Below are 18003 nucleotides of genomic sequence, written 5' to 3'. Positions count from 1 at the left end.
TGATCTCCCCCTAATAAATCCATGCTGATTGCCCCTGAGCATCATTTCTGATGCCGGCCCATCACAAATGTGCTCCTTGATGATCTTCTCAAAGAGTTTCCCCAGGATTGAGGTAAGACTGACGGGCCTATAGTTACCCGGGTCCTCCCTCTTCCCCTTCTTGAAAATGGGGACCACATTTGCTACCTTCCAGCAACAAGAGGCTCCTGCCCTCCCAAACCAAATATGCAATCTTTGCATTGTTAAGTCACCGCCGATGGGACGAGGAGTTGCCAAATGTAACCTATTGGCTACAACAGAGCTGGAGAGCTAGAAAACTTCCCATTTAGAAACCCCGTGCCTATTCAGAGGAGCTGCTATTCACCCTCCAAACATCCTACGGGTTTCCCGTAGTTTGACAGTCCCTTGCTCTCAGTGACCCATATAGATTTAAGCTGAATACGAGCAAGCAGTGTGCCCTTGTTTCCAAGAAGGCAGATGGCATCCTGGGCTGCATCAGGAGCAGTGCTGCCAGCAGATGGAGGGCAGTGATTCTTCCCCTCCATTCAGCACTGGGGAGTGCTGTGTCCAGCTGTGGGCCCCCCACCACAGAAAGGATATGGACACATTGGAGAGTCCAGTGGAAAGGGTTGGGGACTGGGGTACATGACTGGTGAGGAGAGGCTGAGGGAACTGGGCTGATGTAGTCTGCAGATGAGAAGACCGAGGGGGGATTGCATAGCAGCCTTCAGCTCCTTGCAGGAGGGTTGCAAAGAGGATGGAGCTGGGCTGGTCTCAGTGGGGGCAGATGACAGGACAAGGAGCAATGGGCTCAAGTTGCAGCAAGGGAAGTTGAGGTTGGATATTAGGAAAAACTCCCTCATTAGGAGGGTTAAAGCACTGGACCAGGTTACCCAGAGAGGTGGTGGACTCTCCATTGTTGGAGGTGTTTAAGACCTGGCTAGACAAAGCCTTGTCTGGGATGATGTAGTTGGAGCTGGTCCTGCTTGGAGCAGGGGTTAGACTAGATGTGACCTCCTGAGGTCTCTTCCAAACCAAGTTTTCTACGATTCTATAATTTTATATTTGAGGGTCTGAAACTTCATACCTTATTAACCTTCTTAGGCAAATCCTATTAGTGTGCTCAGTGAGTACCCCCAGGGAAAGCATGCTTCTCTCTGCATAAACTTGCATTTCCCATTCAAGAAAAGTGAATGTTGGAAGCTTTCAAGTTAACTCCTTTCCAGAAATATTTGGGATGTTGCGTATGTTAACAGACTTCCATCGTCATCAGAGACCACAACTTCAAACTGGGTCACCCCTGTATATTATATCAAGCTGCCTCCAAGAAGTGAAAAGCAGATTAAGACGACACTAAATTTAAACCTGCTGTTTTGCTTCTCACTTTCCTTCTGGTGATAAAAGGGAGGGGTGTTGTCTTGCCTGTAATTTTTAAAAAGGCAGACTGGAGGCTCTAATGCGAGGCATTAATCATTGTGTAGACAGGCTTTAAATAGAGAATTCTTTGGGGGTGGGGGTGGGGGTGGGGAAAAGGGCTGGACTCAAACGTGTCAGACCAGCTCACACACCTGCACAGCACTGAGAAGATGGGTCCGATAAACTGCAATCACCTCTTGGTGCTGTCTTTTAGCATCCTGTAGATAGAAGATGGAGAGGGCGACAGAAGAGACAAATGAGTTGCGTGCATTTCCAATGTCCCTTCTTCGCATAACTGGCCTGACTTTGCTGGCATCAGCGTGGGTTAATTTGAAATTTCAAGATTAGTGTTCCCAATGGCTGCACTCCCCTCCCCCTGCCATTACCCGAATGACAGAGGCTTACACCATTGCTTTCATCTTGACAAAGTGTTTTGCCTGGAACCAAGCCTAATCGGAAAAAGATGTGCTGATTCAGTATCGTGTCCAGGTGCTGGCTCTGTGTGGGAGCCCCAAGCTCATTTCCTCACTGTAAGCATCAATCCTGCCACTGAGAACCTGGCCCAGTTCTGTGCAGATTTATGCAGGTGAGTCACATGGGCGACGAGTGATTTTTCCCACGAGCAGTTCCACAAAACAAGCAGGATGACCAACATGGGGGGGGGGGACGTGGTTTGCCTGGGCATTTGCTACAACAAATAGCTCCACTCGAGTTCGACTGTTCACAGAGGTAAGCAACAGGCTCAAAAGTATTTGCAGGTGTGAGACATTAAATCAGCAAATCCCCAGGGCAGGAACTACCTCTAGGTGTTTCAGAAAGCACCATGGGCAACTGTTTGTCAGGAATTACTGCAGCAGTTGCATTCAGGGATCATTCATTATTTTTGGAGGATACTAATGGGAGGACGTGGTAAGAGCAAAGGGTCTCAGCCTCGATTAATCATTTTTCCCCATATGCTTCCCCTGGACATGCTCTCTTGAAAAACGCTGCAAATTCCACGTGGGGACAAGGGAGCAAATGCAAGGGGTCTCTCCCAAGACAGTCATTCACAGAAAAAGCAAGTTCAAACAATGCCGTTCCTTTCTTTCAGACGGGGGCAGTCAGCCTTTTACTGACATGGGCCAGAGCCGCTCTGGGATGCTCCACGGGCCGGATCAGGCCTCACGCCGTCTTCCAGAGCTCTGTGCATGTTCATAAACTGCTTTCTCAGCCCTGAGCTGCAGGAATCAGGCCCACGCTACCTCTAGTCAGCCCTTGTGTGCCCAGATCAGGCCCCAAGGCACACCTGTGTAGCATGCTATCTGACCCACAAAGCTCCCTACGCGCCCCAAAATTTGGCAGCAGGGAAGCAAGAGTTGGTACCGCCAAAATTTCAGGACAGAGGTTGAGTCCCCCTGCCTCAGGAGAACCAAAACTTCCAGCCCATACCCACGACCACACACACACATTGCACCACATATGGCCAAAGCTGCGCCTCGCTAGCGGACTCCAGAGCTACGTTTCACGTGACTTACAGCCAGCTGCTGCTGCAGGGTTTTCACTTGGTGCTGGAGCGTTTCTACCTGCTGGTTCTGCCTCTTTGAAGATACTCCGCTGGTGTACGTGAGCTGAGACAGGCCATTCAGAGCCTGCTTCAGCCGCTCCACATCATTTAGCAGCTCCGTTATCTTGAAAAGAAGCCACGAATATTAGTTTTCAGGGTCACGAAAAGGCTAACACCAGCAGGTGGAGGCATCATTTGACTTTTAAAGGCAGCCCATACTAGGTTTACCATGAGAAAGCAATCTAGATGCTTTGAATACAAGTCATGTGCTTCTGTTGCTTTGGTCTTTGCTTCCCAAGATGGGGAAAACCTTAAAATCTGGACCACAGAGCTTAAACTTCAGCAGTTCAGACCCTGGGGCTGCTCAGGCCCAGATTTCCAAGGGAAATCAGCCCCTAGGTCTCACGGCAGGTGCAGCAGTGCTCATAAGGGGGCAACCCGTAGGGAAATTTGCTTCTTGAAGCATATACCAAACCACGTTCCAGGGAGGAGAGCACGGAGTACACATTTAACTGCAGCTCTAGGCACCAGCAAGAGATGCAATATCCATTTGTCTGGAGAGCATGAACCGATGTTGAAAGATACAGGCAGGTGAAGTTAGTACCATGCTCTTCCAACCTAACCTGTTCTTTAACACAGCTTTCCACTTTATAACGCGTTTTTAAAGAGGGTCAGACATTGCACATCAGCTGCCAGTATCTTTTGGCAACTGGCAAGCAGCAGTGCCAGAATGCCAAGGCCATGCCCAAAAGGAACCAGAAGTCATGAAACAAGTGCAATTTTACCAGATTAAAGAAATGCTGGGGAAAGGTACCTGATGCTCCTGCAGTGTGAATATGGCACCAAATTGACACTGAAAACTTGAAGTAGTTGACTAGGTCTCTGTTACGAATCATTTTAAGTTAAGCACAAATTTAAAGTGTTTGAGAAATTAGACAGGACTCGAAATGACTTATAAGAGGCTGAGGGAACTGGGCTTATTTAGTCTAGAAAACAGAAGATGGAGAGGCTATGTCTAGACAAGCGTGGATGTGCGCTATGTGGCGCCGCAAACCCATCACACACACTGTGCATGCAGGCATTCCCCGCACTACTACCTTGCAGCACAGGAGGGGTTGACCCCAGGACATCCTGGGGTCAAAAAAAACAAAACAAAACAAAACAAAAACAAACACATGCCAAAAAGAGTGGGATGGCACATGTGGCAGCAGTGTGTGCCACCCAAAACCAGAACCTGGCTGGTCACAGCCATGCTCCAGCTGCATGGCTGCAGCCCCACGAGGCCTCCCAGGACCTCAGGTAAGCATGGTTGCTGGCCCCTGCCTCCCCTACCCCAGCAAAGGTAACCTGCCACGTGTCTGGGCTTGTGTGGCATGGGTGTTTCCCAGGGACAAGCAGGAGCGGTACAAGGTGTGCCGCTGATACTTATCCCTGGGAAACTATGTCTGAGCTCATCCGGATGCACCCGGGGGGATTGAATAGCAGCCTTCAACTCCCTGCAGGGGGGCTGCAAAGAGGATGGAGCTGGGCTGTCCTCAGTGGGGGCAGATGACAGGACAAGGAGCAATGGGCTCAAGCTGCAGCAAGAAAAGTTAAGGTTGGATATCAGGAAAAACTCTCATTAGGAGGGTGGTGAAGCACTGGAACAGATTATGCAGAGTGGTGGTGGAGTCTCCATCCTTGGAGGTGGTCAAGACACAGCTGGACAAAGCCGTGGCTGGGATGATGTAGGTGGGGCTGGTCCTGCTTGGAGCAGGGGTTTGGACTAGATGTGACCTCCTGAGGTCCCTTCCCACACTAATTTTCTACGATTCTATGAAATACCTAGTCCAAAGTCCCCAGCTTTGCAAATACGGTCCAAATGTAGATGCCCAAAACATGTTTTGGTACTTGGGTAGCTACATTTGAACGTGTGGCCCTCGTGCTCTAGACAAAGCCCATCAGATTTCCATCCAGCACTTCACACCTCCTGCCTACCTTGTTATCTTTTGCTTCCACTTGCTTTGCAGATTCCTGTATTCTCTTCTGCAAGTCAATAATGGTCGTCAAAGACTTATCGCATCTCTCTTTCTGGTCCTTGATTTCTTGCTCTATGCTGGAACTCCGGGATTGAAGCAATTCTTTTTCGTCTTTCAAAGACAGCTCACTCTTCTTGGCTTGCAAGGCTTCTTCACATGCTTCCTCATATTTCTTAGTTAAGCTGGCCAAGTTTTCAGTCACGTTGGCAATCTGGGTCTCTAGAGCACTTCTCATGGATTTATACTCTGACATATCTACTACTTCTTTGCTCTCCAGGTCTGTTAAGGCTTGCTTAGCACTCTGGATCTCCAACCGGAGTTTCGAGAGTTCCTCGCTTTTTCCTTGGTTCTCCTCCTCCTTTTCTTTCAAAGTCATTTTGATTGCTAAGATTTCTCGTTCCAACACTTCCTTTACCTGCGTGTGGTCTACCAAAGGTATTGAGGAATTCTTTAGATCTGCTAACTCCTGCTGCAGTTTGGCTACTTTCTGCACCTCTCTGTCATAACTTGCCTTCTTTCTACCAAGGTCTTCTTTCAGATCCTCAACTGCACGGCCAAGACTCTCCTTCAAGCTTTCAAACTCCTTCACTGGAATGTACTGGCCCTGCAGACGACTTTGCATGGCACGAGCTTCTGAGATCTGCTTCATGCTCTCCTCTTGCAGCTTGTCCTTCTCCTGCTTTACATCAGTGTATTTTTTCAGCAAGTCTCTCAGCTGCTTGTTCAGCTCTTCCATTCTGGCGGTGAACATTTTTTCCATTTCATGGGATTTCTCAGCCAGAACATAGTTCTGTTGCAGGTCATTTTGTATGGACAAAAACTCACTCCTTAACTTTTCATTCTCCTCTTTACACCTTCTGGTCTCCTCCTCACTTTCTTGGCACTTCTGCGTCTGGTCTAGCAACTGCTCTTTCAGCTCTTTCACCGCAGCTTCAAAGTTTTGCTCTTTCTCCTCAAAATAGGAGAGCGGAGCATATTTGGACTTGATGCATTCTTGGATTGTGTCGAGTTCTTTCTTCTGGGCTTCAATTTCTGCATGCAACTGTAAGATCTCCTCTTGGCCTCTCTTATATTTAGCCATCAGCTCAGCATTGCTTTCCTGAAGCTCGAGCAGGCTTTCATTCAAGCCAGACACCTGACGCTCGTGATCTTTTCCACTGATGTATTCTGTCTGGATTTGGGTTTGCAGGAGTTTCATCTTGTTTTTCAAAGTTCCATTCTCTTCATTGACTCTCACAAATTCTTGCTTTAGCTCTTCGGTTTTTCCCTCGAGATCTGACAGGTCCCTGGTTGTCTTTTCCAACGTGCTGTTCAGGATTGTTTTAATCTCTTCATGCGTTGCGACTGGTACATACTGATCCCTCATGGCATCTTTCAGAGCTGTGTTTTCTGATGCCAGCTTGCATGCTTTCACTTGCTCGCCGTCACATTTTTGAACAGCCTCGGCAAGCTGCCTCTTCACTTCAGCCAGGCTGGATTTCAAGGCTGCTGTTTCTTTCTCATGTTGTTCTGGGGACAGGTACACAGCCTGAAAGTGACTTACATTCTGACTTAAGCTGGTCTTTTCTGCCAGCAACTTCTCTGCTTCTGCTTTGTTCTCAATATACTTCTGCGTGACTTCAGAAAGTTTCTTGGTCAGATCACCCATGGTCACTTCGTTGGCTCTTTTCACCTCTTCCATCAGTTTTAATGGCACGTATTGGCTTTTAACCTCCGCTTTTAGTGCTTGTAGTTGCTGCTTCAGCAGCTTGTTGTCCACGTGAACCTTCTCCATTTCCTTCTGCAGAGACTGATTCTTTGACATCGCTTCAGAAACGGTCTTCCCAAGTTCCTCGTTTTTTTGCTCGAGACTGCGTCTCATTTGTTCATGTTCCTCCAGCTTCACATGCTGAACCAATTTCACTTTCTGACTCTCAAGGTCTCTCTTTAAAAGCCAAAATTCTGCCTGCAGCTTTCCACTCTCTCTTTCCATCTCTGCTAACTTCTTCGCCTTCTCGTTCACTTCGTTTGATAATGAACTCTTCATCGCCTCGAACTTCTCAGCAGGCACGGAGAGGGCTAGCTTTGCAGCCATGTCTTTGAGCTGCCCTTCGGCCTCCAGGACGTTCCTCGCTCTCTTCTCTTGCTCCATCTCAAACTTACCAAGCTCCTTCTGCATCCTCTTGTTTTCCTCCACCAGCCTTCCTTCATCTCGCCTGAACTCTGCAACCAGCAGCTCGTTCTGCTTGATCTGGTTCCTTAGCTTGCCTACTTCTGCAGAGGCTCCTTCGTATTTTGCTTTCATGTCTTTCACCTGATCCTTCAGCTCTTCTACTAGCTTACTGTTTCCTGTAGCGGCTTCGTTAGTCAAGTGATCCTTCAGCACAAGGAAGTGGGTTTGCATTTGCTTGACTTTGCCTTCCGAGTCAAACATTCGCTTCTGCACGTCTTTCAGAGCATCCTCCAACTGCTTTATCTGCCCGTCCGATTCCACTTTGGTTCTCTCATATTCCAGTGCCAACGCTCTGCATTCAGCTGCCTTATGAGACAGCTCTCGCTGAAGTCTGCTCGTTTCTTCTTTTGCGGCACCATAGGCAGCTCTCAAGTTGTCGAGCTCTCTCCTTAGAAGTTCGTTCTCAGATGTGAAGGATTGGTTGGGGAGGGAAAGCTCCAGTGGCCTCAGCATAGACCTAGTCTGCAAATTAATAGGCACAGAAAGAGACATATGCTTAAACTGCTTTGCTCATTTAAAAAAAGAAGAGAAAAAAAAAAAATCACACTATTCCCTCTAATTGTCCATACAGCACTCCAAAACCCAACATCTTCACCCTCATGAGCCCCACTTTTACAAAAGCAATTTATATTATAAGCAGGGGGGGATAATGTGGATAATTTAAGCCAGGAACCAAAAATACATCTTCCCCCCACCCCAGTAAGATTTGCTAAGCATAGCTCCAGCATACGCACACTTTTTTGCTTTAGCTGATGACAATTAGTGGTTCAATTCCTAAAGCAAGCTATTATTTTCTAACTGCTTATTAGCAAATTTTTAAATGCACACCAGCACTTATGAAAGGCATAAGAACAATCGCCTTGGAATAGGACAAATAAGCAACTGCATTTTGTACTTGGAAAGCCTAGTAACTAGGAGCAAAAAATTGTCATTTTTCCTTCCATTGTCCAGTCAAGGGACTCCTTGGAAAAAAAGGTACCTCTGTTTCTACCCCGGCATGTCCAAGCCTCTGATGAGGCTGAAAAAGGTCCCAATTCAGTGCAAATTGTGATGGCAATTATGGGAATGAGAACACCTACATGTCACTGTCACCCAGGCCAAACAGAAGCCACTGAATAGAAACATCTAGCCCCTATCAGCCTAGCACATTTTGCTTACAGGTGACTTTACTTGGTACAGAGGCAGCAATTTATCATCCCTGCCCACCTTGTGATGGGATGCTGCCTGGCTGGGGCCACGCAGCTTTGCTACAATGCTCAGGTTAGTCTAACAATATCAACTGCAGTCATATTAAAGGACAAGCCACGGTCTATCTATTCCAGTCCCCCGAGCACTGCTTTGGCCTTCAGCAGAGCCAATGCTAATCGTCTATTTAAAAACGGAATTATGATCATTCCCTAAATTAATTTGTTGGGCTGAAAAATTACTAAGTAGAAATGAAGCATGTATTTATCCAGCAATGCAGGTCTCCTTGGAGCCACTGCTCCAAACTATGCTTTGAAAATATAAAAAGGAAGCATTTCAAGTATGTGGGAAATGTTCTTGCACGTGTCATCTCGGGGCTGATCACGCTTCCTTGAAGAACCAGGGAAGGACTCCCCATCGGACGCTGCTATCAGCCAGTATGAACCCCAGAAGCTGCTGCACATCTGCTTCCACACGGCTCTTGACACAACAGGACCCTCACCCAGTAGCAAGGAGGCAAAGACAACTGGGGATCTTGTTCTGCTGTATCCTTCATCTACCTTCACAACCATTGAGATTCTAACATCTTCTTCCACCTGCTCCACCGTTGAGGACTTGTAGATCCATGACTGGGAGCTGGGCAGGCTTATGATAGTGGCAACCTGTATTTGCCATGCCACAGCACCATCAAAGGACATATGTGGCTTTTCAGGAGGGAAACCATTGCCATCTGTGGTCCTCACCACACACCGGTGGTGCTGTCACTGCTTGCTCTGTGACTGCTTATTTGGCAGAGTTACCCCTGCTCGTTTCGCAGCTAACCTTCCCTGAGGGTCATTCCACCAACCGCCACCTGTGGACCATCTGACACACACAGATGAGACAATCATGGAAGACAATCATGGAAGACAATCATCCTCGACTGCGAGGGATTGCCAAAGGATGAAGAACAAACCCCAGAAGAACTGGTTTTCCCTGGAATTTAATTTACAATAAATTAACTTCCACTTCCGCTCAATTTAACACACCAACTTTAGGAAAAAGAAAAAAAAGGCAACTGGTTGTACTTCAATGGGACGGAACTGCCTCCTATACTGGTATAAAGCTGGGGAAAAAAACAAACCCGGCTCTTAAAACGGTAGAAGCCAAGGCTTAACGAGCTATGCCAGCACAGTTACTCTAGAGGGCATCAGCAGTCGTAAAATTAACGCAGAGAAGTTGGAGTCTCGTAGCTCACTCCTGTATCCACAGTTCTGTATTACAACTGCGCCTGCTTCCAGCACAGCACTGCTAGGAATTTGCAGATGTGTCACAAATATTAGCCAAATAAATGTGTTAATAGGGTCTCAAAAAGTAAACGTTACCTGTGATTCTGCAGCAAATACTTGACCCTGTTTATGCAGCATATCTTCCTTCCCTAGTTCACCAAAAAGGAGGCAGGGAGGGAGAAAAAAAAAGGTACTTTATTAACTTAAAAATAGCAAAATAGGAGTAAGAAAGCTGAACTTCACCCTGGGGTAGAATTCTAGCCTGTTAATGGAGTTACATTAGGGATTAGGTTGATGCATGCAAGTGCTCAATGTCAAAACAACCATTGAGCTATTCTGAACACAACACCCATTGGAAAATATAAAACCCTGGCACCAAAGAAGGTAACCCACATGGATCAGAGGCGAGAGAAAATCCACTCCCTGAACCAGTCTAAGAAATCACAATGATAACTGAACCCACGTGAGCAAGGGGCTGGACAAGGTGCCCTTGCGAGGTCCCTTCCAGCCCTACTTCCCTACAGTTCTACACCCATGACCAATTTATACCTATTTATTCATGTGCCATTTAACTTAAATGGATTTCTCCCTACCTGCTGTTTACCTGATACCTATCCTCTCTCAGCCTTGTTTTGGCTCAGCTAAAGCAGCCACATCTTTTCTCCTCTGGCAGGATGGGGTCCCCTGATCATCCTAGCAGCCCTTCTCTGCTCCCATTCATCTGAACGAGCATTTCTTGAACATGGCCAGTGAGTTGTGTGGTCTTACTAATGCCATCATGCAAGCTACTAAAATTTCCCTCTCTTTTCAGAATATAGCTGCCATTTCCTTTCGGAGAACAACTGCTACATGAGACCATCTCTACTTGTATGTAGGCATATGCATGTGCATGCGTTTCCCCACCCCCATCCCTCCATCTTATTACCACATTTACTGGAATCCAAGGCAACTATGAATTCAAGATGACCCCCAATAATTAGATACCATATACAGAAAACTTATAAATATGTTATAATTTACCATGCCTAGAATCTAATTATTGGAAGGTTTTCTTGAAATCCATCCCTTCCCACCATTGCAATGGGGAAAGCAGCATCAAGGAAGCATGTGGTGGTGGGGCTGGCAGTAGCTATGGCTCTGACTCTGACCCTGGGACAGGACTAGAGCTGTAACCACAACAGCCGCTTCCCCACCCTTGAAACCAAGAGAGGTCCCCCCCCCCGCATGCTGAATGTGGAAAAATAGCCTTGTCTTAAATTCAAGTAAATATGGTAATTTTGTATATCCATCCAAGACAGGTACATGATTCATATAAAGCCTAAACCTGGAAGTAAGGCAGCATGACCCACTGACTAAGTGCAGCTACAGCTAAGACTACAAGACTGGAAGAAAAAAAGAAAGTAAACAGAAATAAAAAGCAACAGTTTCACTTGGATTTTCTGAGATAGCATGACCCACAAGGTCAGTTCTGAAAATAAAATATACTCACTGTTGCCAAAATTGCTTCCAGACCCCATGTAGTCACCCTGAGACAAAGGGGAAAAAAGATTGCTGTAATTTAGGTTAAAGTAAGATAAATATTCATTTCATTCTACTTGTCTCTAGACGATGAAATGTTGATACTCATTTCCAGATCCATTTTAAGCAGCGTGTAATGACTTCTGGGACGAGACATTTATGAGTTTGACTACAATTGCTTCAACATTTACTAATAGATGTCATTTCCTGTAATTCAATTCACATACCTCATAGTACTTAAGCTTAGATTTCAGAGTGTCAATAGTTCTTAAGCTCTCCTCCTGTTGGTTTTCCTTGGCTGTCAGAAGTCTCCTCAGCTCATCTTTCTGCAAACAAAATTCCAGGTTTAAGATCAGTTACTCGGCACTAGCTCAGCCCACAAGTACTCAAAACATGTAATAAAACCCCAAAATGAAAATTCTGGAGAAACATCCACCAGGGTTAACGCTGAAAACCCCTCACTTCCCAATTCCATGCGCTTCGCTACGATACTAACATCTGTACATGTATGAAGCACATGGAGATGGATATGGCAGAACAAAAAAAACAAAAAACAAACAAACAAACAAAAAAACACTGATAGTAACAATGTGCATTACAACTCCGATTTCCTGAAAGTCACTGCTCATTGTCTAGAGCAGAGGTTCCCAACCACCGGACCACAGCCCGCTACTGGGCTGCGAAGGGCTGGCTACCAGGTTGTGGTTGTTGAGCTCCCTGCCCACCCTGAGTTGCAGGCTCCTGCCTGCCTGCCCCAACATGGACCCCCATCTATCCACCCGGGTAAGCTGTTTCTGCCGCCAGCAGTCACGTGCAGGGTTCAAGCTGGGCGGCGGGACAGCCCCAGGAGGGAGATAGCTGGCTCCATGCACCCCATCCTGCTCCCACTGCCATAGCCATGCCCAGCAAGGTGCTGCCTGCGCAGCAGATACCAGGGTCCATGCCAGGCCAGACAGGACCCCCCAGCCTCGCCCACAGCTGGGAGCAGGGGGATGCGGGCAGGCAAATGCCCAGGGCAGAGAGCAAGGAGGTGGCTCTGCTGCTTGCTCCTAGGAAAGGTAGAGGAGCCCTTTCTTGCTGGGCAGCCCCAGCTGGGCCCCCCCAGACCACTGCCTGCACAGCCCCCTCCCCAGAGCCCATGGCTGCTGCCCCAACCCAATCTGATCTTCACAACCCCTCACCAAGGGGTTTAGTAATCACCAAGGAAAGGGAGTGACATTCGCTTACCTCATTTTCAAGATCATCAGCAACCATTTGCTCCTATAAGGCAGACAAGAGACCATGTTTCAATTGCAAGTTCAAACACGTTTCAATTATAAGTTTGTAAGTGGTTTGCAAGCAGGTGACAATGTGATTGCCACCTTCCAGGTCAGAATTAAACCCCATACCAATCTGTCCCTCCTATCATCCACCTTCCTAGAAATACCCCACAACCAATCAATGTTATTAGCAAGCAACAGTCACATGTAAAAATGCAAGATACCATTAATATCAAAAACCCTACCTATAGCCATGCATGAGGTTAGAATTTGTTCTTAGAGCTATAACAGTAACCACGACAGAGTCTAGAGAGTTTTGACTGGGAAGTGTTAACAGCTACCATAAAATGCCATTAGTCAGATTGGTTTTGAGCAGTAGGAATGTCTGCTATGCAAGACGTATCAGAGGATGGAGCTGGACTGTTCTCAGTGGGGGCAGGTGACAGGACAAGGATCAATGGGCTCGAGCTGCAACAAGGGAAGTTGAGGTTGAATATTAGAAAAAACTCTCTCACTAGGAGGGTGGTGAAGCACTGGAACAGGTTACCCAGAGGGGTGGTGGAGTCTCCATTCTTGGAGGTGTTTAAAATCAGACTAGACAAAGCCTTTGCTGGGATGATGTATTTGGGGCTGGTCCTGCTTGGAGCAGGGGGTAGGAGTAGATGTAACCTCCTGACGTCCCTTCCAACCCTCATTTTCTATGGTTCTAAGAATCTACATTATCAGCTTGATAAATGACACTTTGGGTGCATCTACACGTGCACATTTAATGTGCATTAGCCCAATTTAAGGCACATTAAGGGGACGCATCTCCATGAGTGCACCCTTAATGTGCCTTAAAATGGCAATTTTAGGCTATTCAAGCCTAAATTTGATACCTGCATAAAGCAGGTATCAAATTTATGCGTGAATAGCTAAGTCACATTGGCGACCATGTAGACACACTAATGCGCATTAACGCACTGTGTGTCCACCGACTTGGGACTAACTTTAGTCCTAAGTCGGTCCGCACTCCCACGCTAATGCACCTTAGCACGTGCACGTGTAGACGCATGCCTAAATCACCTTAATGCACATTAGGCTAGTGTGCGTTATGTTTGGGTTCATGTAAAAAACACATGTAGACACACCCAGTAAGCTGAGTAAGTAAAATGAGTACTGAAAAATCCTTGAAAACATCAGAGTGACAGTCCTTTGCACAAAGCATTCTCCTCCTCCGGAAAAGGATGTATTTGTTACTCTGATGCTGCTTGACGAACAAAGTCTGGAGCTGTATTTTTTTCCCTTTAATTAAAGTCATTCAGTTTACAGACGGTTATCAAAGCAGAGGACCCTCTAACAGAACACCCAATTTACTTAAAGTAACAACCTGCCAATACATTTTTGCTTCTTTTATAAGTGAAAATGCTGACAATTTGCAGTGCACAACTCTAGGCAAAGCCACCCTTTTCTGAGGTTTATGCAGAACCTGGTCTTGTGAAGTCTGGGGATTATTATGGCTTTTCAATGAGACTACACAGATGCTATTTTTACCTCGTTCAGCTGTAGCTGAAGTCCATTGAATCTGTCTAGTAGCATTCTCTGTTCCTGCTGAACTTCTCTCAATCTGTCTTTCAAATCTTTATTTTCTGTCTCCAGTTCCTTAAATAAAGAAGAGGGAAGTCCAAACATAAGTGTTAGGACAGTCAGGCAAAAGATCTATTCTTATTTAACAAGATCTCTAATATATTTGTAGCCTCAACCTAGATCTGATCCCAAAGTGTTTACATATAAAAGGATTTAGAGCAACTTTGAAAGCTTGTCTCTAGATACATTGCACAGTTCTTACCGTAATCTTTGCCTGTCCATACTCAGATACTTCAAAAACTGTTTCTTAATCGCTGCCTGTCAACATGTACAAGATAACTTGTGCTAAAGTGTCTGAAACCCAGCCACCACGGTCAATGATGTAACGTGAAAGCCTCTTCATCTGCATGACACATAATGATAGCCTTTTAACTCAGCATGTCTGGAGCGGCACAGATGAAGCCTTAGCCATGTATTTTAAAACTAGCATAAGTGCATCTACTCTATTTTCCATTAGCCTACCACTCTGTCAAATCCAGACATATGCACGCTTTCTGAAGTCACCACTAGAACTTTTAACAATCTGCTCCATTACTGAAAAGCCATATTCTCAATATAAAATATGCAATGAAATTAAGAGCTCAATTTAAACCAAGAAAAGAAAAAAATTCATAATTAATGCTACTACTCCCTCCCTGATGTGCAGTATAACAAGGTGTGCCCTTTAGTAGCCCTGTTGATAGACTGCAGTCAGGTTCTCACGTTTAAGGCCACTGCTCTTATCTCGTTCTGTTAAGTACCCACCATGTTTCAAAATAGCAGCCACAGTTTTGAAGTGGCTGTTTTCCTTAATGTAAATGAAACTCTTAATGAGGAGGACATTAATGCCAATCAGCCGACACAATTATAACGGGCTGATTCATTCTTTTTGGCAAGACGCCTAAAAAATATATCTTCCCTAAGTTAGTCATTCAGGGAAGTGCTCAAAGGAAGTTCATATGAGTGTTAGCGGCCTATGACACTACCATCTATCAATAGCTGAACACGCTGACAAAAACTGTTGTTTAGCTAATTTAGGTCTCTGACCAGCATGCTTTACGAGCACCCACTATACACACATGTGGGATGCAAAAGGGTGAAACAGCTCAAAAAAAAAAAAATAATCAGGTTTGCTTGTTGTTGCCAGAAAAATGAGTACCTTGGCTCACCAGTCACACCGGAGACTGGTGAACTTGTGTGCAGGATGGCTTTACACATTGCACTTGTTGCCTATGGGGAATGACTCCAATGCTTGAGCCAGCAATTTATTACTACAGCCCGTCCTGCAAGACAGCAGAAACTCTCACTTCCCCGACAGTACGCTCAGTGCGGGGCATACATCATTTCTCAGCATCAGGCTGTCTGACTCAATGGATGAGCATCCTCTTCCATGGAGGCAGAAGGCATGTATAACTCTAAACACTTTTGTACCAACCGTTTTGCAGTGAAGGGTTTAGACTGTACTGTCAGTACAGTCAGACCGACTTCGTGAGCGAGACGTTGCATTTCATGTGCCAATGGGCAACCAAATGCCAATCCTTCGTGAGCCTAGACAGCAATGCAGACAGCTTTCCGATTTACCTGCATAGTCAGGTGTTCCCTCTGATACGGCCAGAAGTTCACTTCATCCTGTGCCTGCTGCTGGTTCCATTTCTGGGGCGTGCTAGCGACCTGTTGTGGCAGCGTGAAATAGGGGATTTAAACAGAGGAAGGCTTAGTTCTGTTGCCGAGAGCACTCGCCTCTGGGCAGAGCAGCTGCTGTGCAGGCACTGCCTTCCAACTTCAGTTGCCACCGTACCTTCATTATATATTCCACAGGAGGGCAGTGTTAGTTCACTCTTCGTCTGGGAGGATTTTATTTTATTTTGTGGGGGGGGAAAAACACACAGTCCAAACATTTGCCACCATCGCAACAGAGTTAAACCATGATGCGAGTCAAACTTAAAACCCCCAAACTAACAAACATGCCACCTATTTAAAAAGAGCAAGGTCCAGATTCACTGCTGCACCCACAGACCAGAAAAGCAGCCAGAAGGGCTGACTAATTTGGAAATCGTACAAAAGGAGAAATCGGCACTGAAGTGCCCGAGACACACAGACAAATCATTTTTTTGTTGTAGGGACCAAGCAGTTTTAATAAAAGAACCTACCAAGCCCCTGCCAGCATGAAGTATTATTCAGCAAAATATTTCTGCAGTGTGATATAGCCATCCAGCCATCCAGAAATGTTTCACATTGACTTTGATGTGACTGGACCAAATGGCAGACGACAAGCAAGGGGGGGGAAAAAGCAGCCACCTCTCTTTATAAATGCTTTAGCAAGTATAGCAATTTAGCTTATGAATTCCCTTTCCATCCCAGCCAGTAGGCAAGGCTATTCAGCAGGGTTACCACTCACTGCATTTCAGTGAAAGGTAAAACCCCTGGAGAACTTGGGTCACATGCTGATAAGCTTTTCAGCATTAGCCACAGAGGGTAATTTATAAAGAATAATAAAGGCCTGGAGAAAATATTGCTCAAGATACCTTCAGAATAAAATTTCTGTCTTTCATGTAGGCAAGAAAGCATCTCAAGCCTACTCCACAAAGCAATGAGCTTGGTGAGAGCGCACTAATGGCAGACAAGAGTCATTGCTATGCTCAGCAATAGCTTGTACAGAGCTCAGACAACAGAAGAGGTTTTACTGACAAACAATGTTGGATGTCCCCTCTCATTCTGAATAATGTATTATAGATTCATAGATGTTAGGGTCGGAAGGGACCTCAATAGATCATCAAGTCCAACCCCCTGCCCTGGGCAGGAAAGAGTGCTGGGTTCAGATGACCCCAGCCGAATGCCCATCCAACCTCCTCTTGAAGACCCCCAGGGTAGGGGAGAACACCACCTCCCTTGGGAGCCCATTCCAGATCTTGGCCACTAACTGTGAAGAAGTTCCTGCTAATGTCCAGTCTAAATCTGCTCTCTGCTAGCTTATGGCCATTATTTCTTGCGACCCCCAGGGGCTCCTTGGTAAGTAGAGCCTCACCAATTCCCTTCTGTGCTCCCATGATGAATTTATAGGCAGCCACAAGGTCACCTCTCAACCTTCTCTTGCAGAGGCTGAAGAGGTCCAGGTGCCCTAGTTTCTCCTCGTAGGGCTTGGCCTGCAAGCCCTTAACCATGAGTGGCCCTTCTCTGGACCCTCTCCAGATTATCCACATCCCTCTTGAAGTGCGGCGCCCAGAACTGGACGCAGTACTCCAGCTGCGGTCTGACCAGTGCCCGATAGAGGGAAAGTATCACCTCCTTGGCTCTGTTTGTCATGCATCTGCTGATGCACGATAAAGTGCTGTTAGCTTCATCACACTGATGACTCATGTTCATCTTGAAGTCCACTAGGACTCTGAGATCCCTTTCCACTTCCATGTTACCAAGCAGGTCATTTCCTAGGCAGTAGGTGTGCTGGACATTTTTCCTCCCTAGGTGCATCACTTTGCATTTCTCCTTGTTAAATCGCATTCTATTGTTTTCTGCCCATTTGCCCGACCTGTCCAGGTCTGTCTGTAGTAGTTCCCTGCCCTCCGGTGTGTCCACTTCTCCCCATAGTTTTGTATCACCTGCAAACTTGGGCAGAGTACACTTCACTCCCTCGTCCAAGTCACTGATGAAGACATTGAAGAGTATCGGTCCACGGACCGAGCCCTGCGGGACCCCACTGCCCACTCTCTTCTTGGCTGACACCGACCCATCCACCACCACTCTCTGGGCATGACCCTCTAGCCAATTTGCCACCCATTGGACTGTGTAATCATCCAAGTCACAGCTTCTTAACTTGTTCACCAGTACGGGGTGGGATACTGTATCGAAGGCCTTCCTGAAGTCTAAGTAAATGATATCTACCCCTACTCCTGCGTCCAAGTGCTTTGTAACCTGGTCATAAAAAGAGACCAGATTAGTCAGGCAAGATCTACTAGATTATATTAAATCTATATTAAACCGC

The 18003-nt window shown here is 46.3% G+C and overlaps 1 protein-coding gene across 2 annotated transcripts in view; it reads right to left on the bottom strand.

Moving 5' to 3' along the window:
* UACA (uveal autoantigen with coiled-coil domains and ankyrin repeats) overlaps positions 1-18003 on the bottom strand; it is a 64128-nt gene that overhangs the window by 1765 nt on the left and 44360 nt on the right. For both annotated transcript variants that reach the window (XM_019503900.1, XM_019503901.1), the window contains exons 10-18: positions 15606-15695; positions 13953-14060; positions 12388-12420; positions 11388-11486; positions 11132-11168; positions 9739-9791; positions 4937-7651; positions 2931-3083; positions 1569-1634 (exon numbers count right to left, since the gene is read on the bottom strand). In XM_019503900.1, coding sequence (XP_019359445.1) covers positions 1569-1634; positions 2931-3083; positions 4937-7651; positions 9739-9791; positions 11132-11168; positions 11388-11486; positions 12388-12420; positions 13953-14060; positions 15606-15695 — 3354 coding nt within the window. The remainder of the gene's footprint in view (positions 1-1568; positions 1635-2930; positions 3084-4936; positions 7652-9738; positions 9792-11131; positions 11169-11387; positions 11487-12387; positions 12421-13952; positions 14061-15605; positions 15696-18003) is intronic.

This window comes from Gavialis gangeticus, unplaced genomic scaffold (assembly GCF_001723915.1).
Source record: "Gavialis gangeticus isolate Ggan-Ray unplaced genomic scaffold, GavGan_comp1, whole genome shotgun sequence".
Classification (NCBI taxonomy): Eukaryota; Metazoa; Chordata; order Crocodylia; family Gavialidae; genus Gavialis; species Gavialis gangeticus.
The sequence above is the reverse complement of the archived record's forward strand: the minus strand, read 5'-3'. Positions and strand labels throughout refer to the sequence as shown.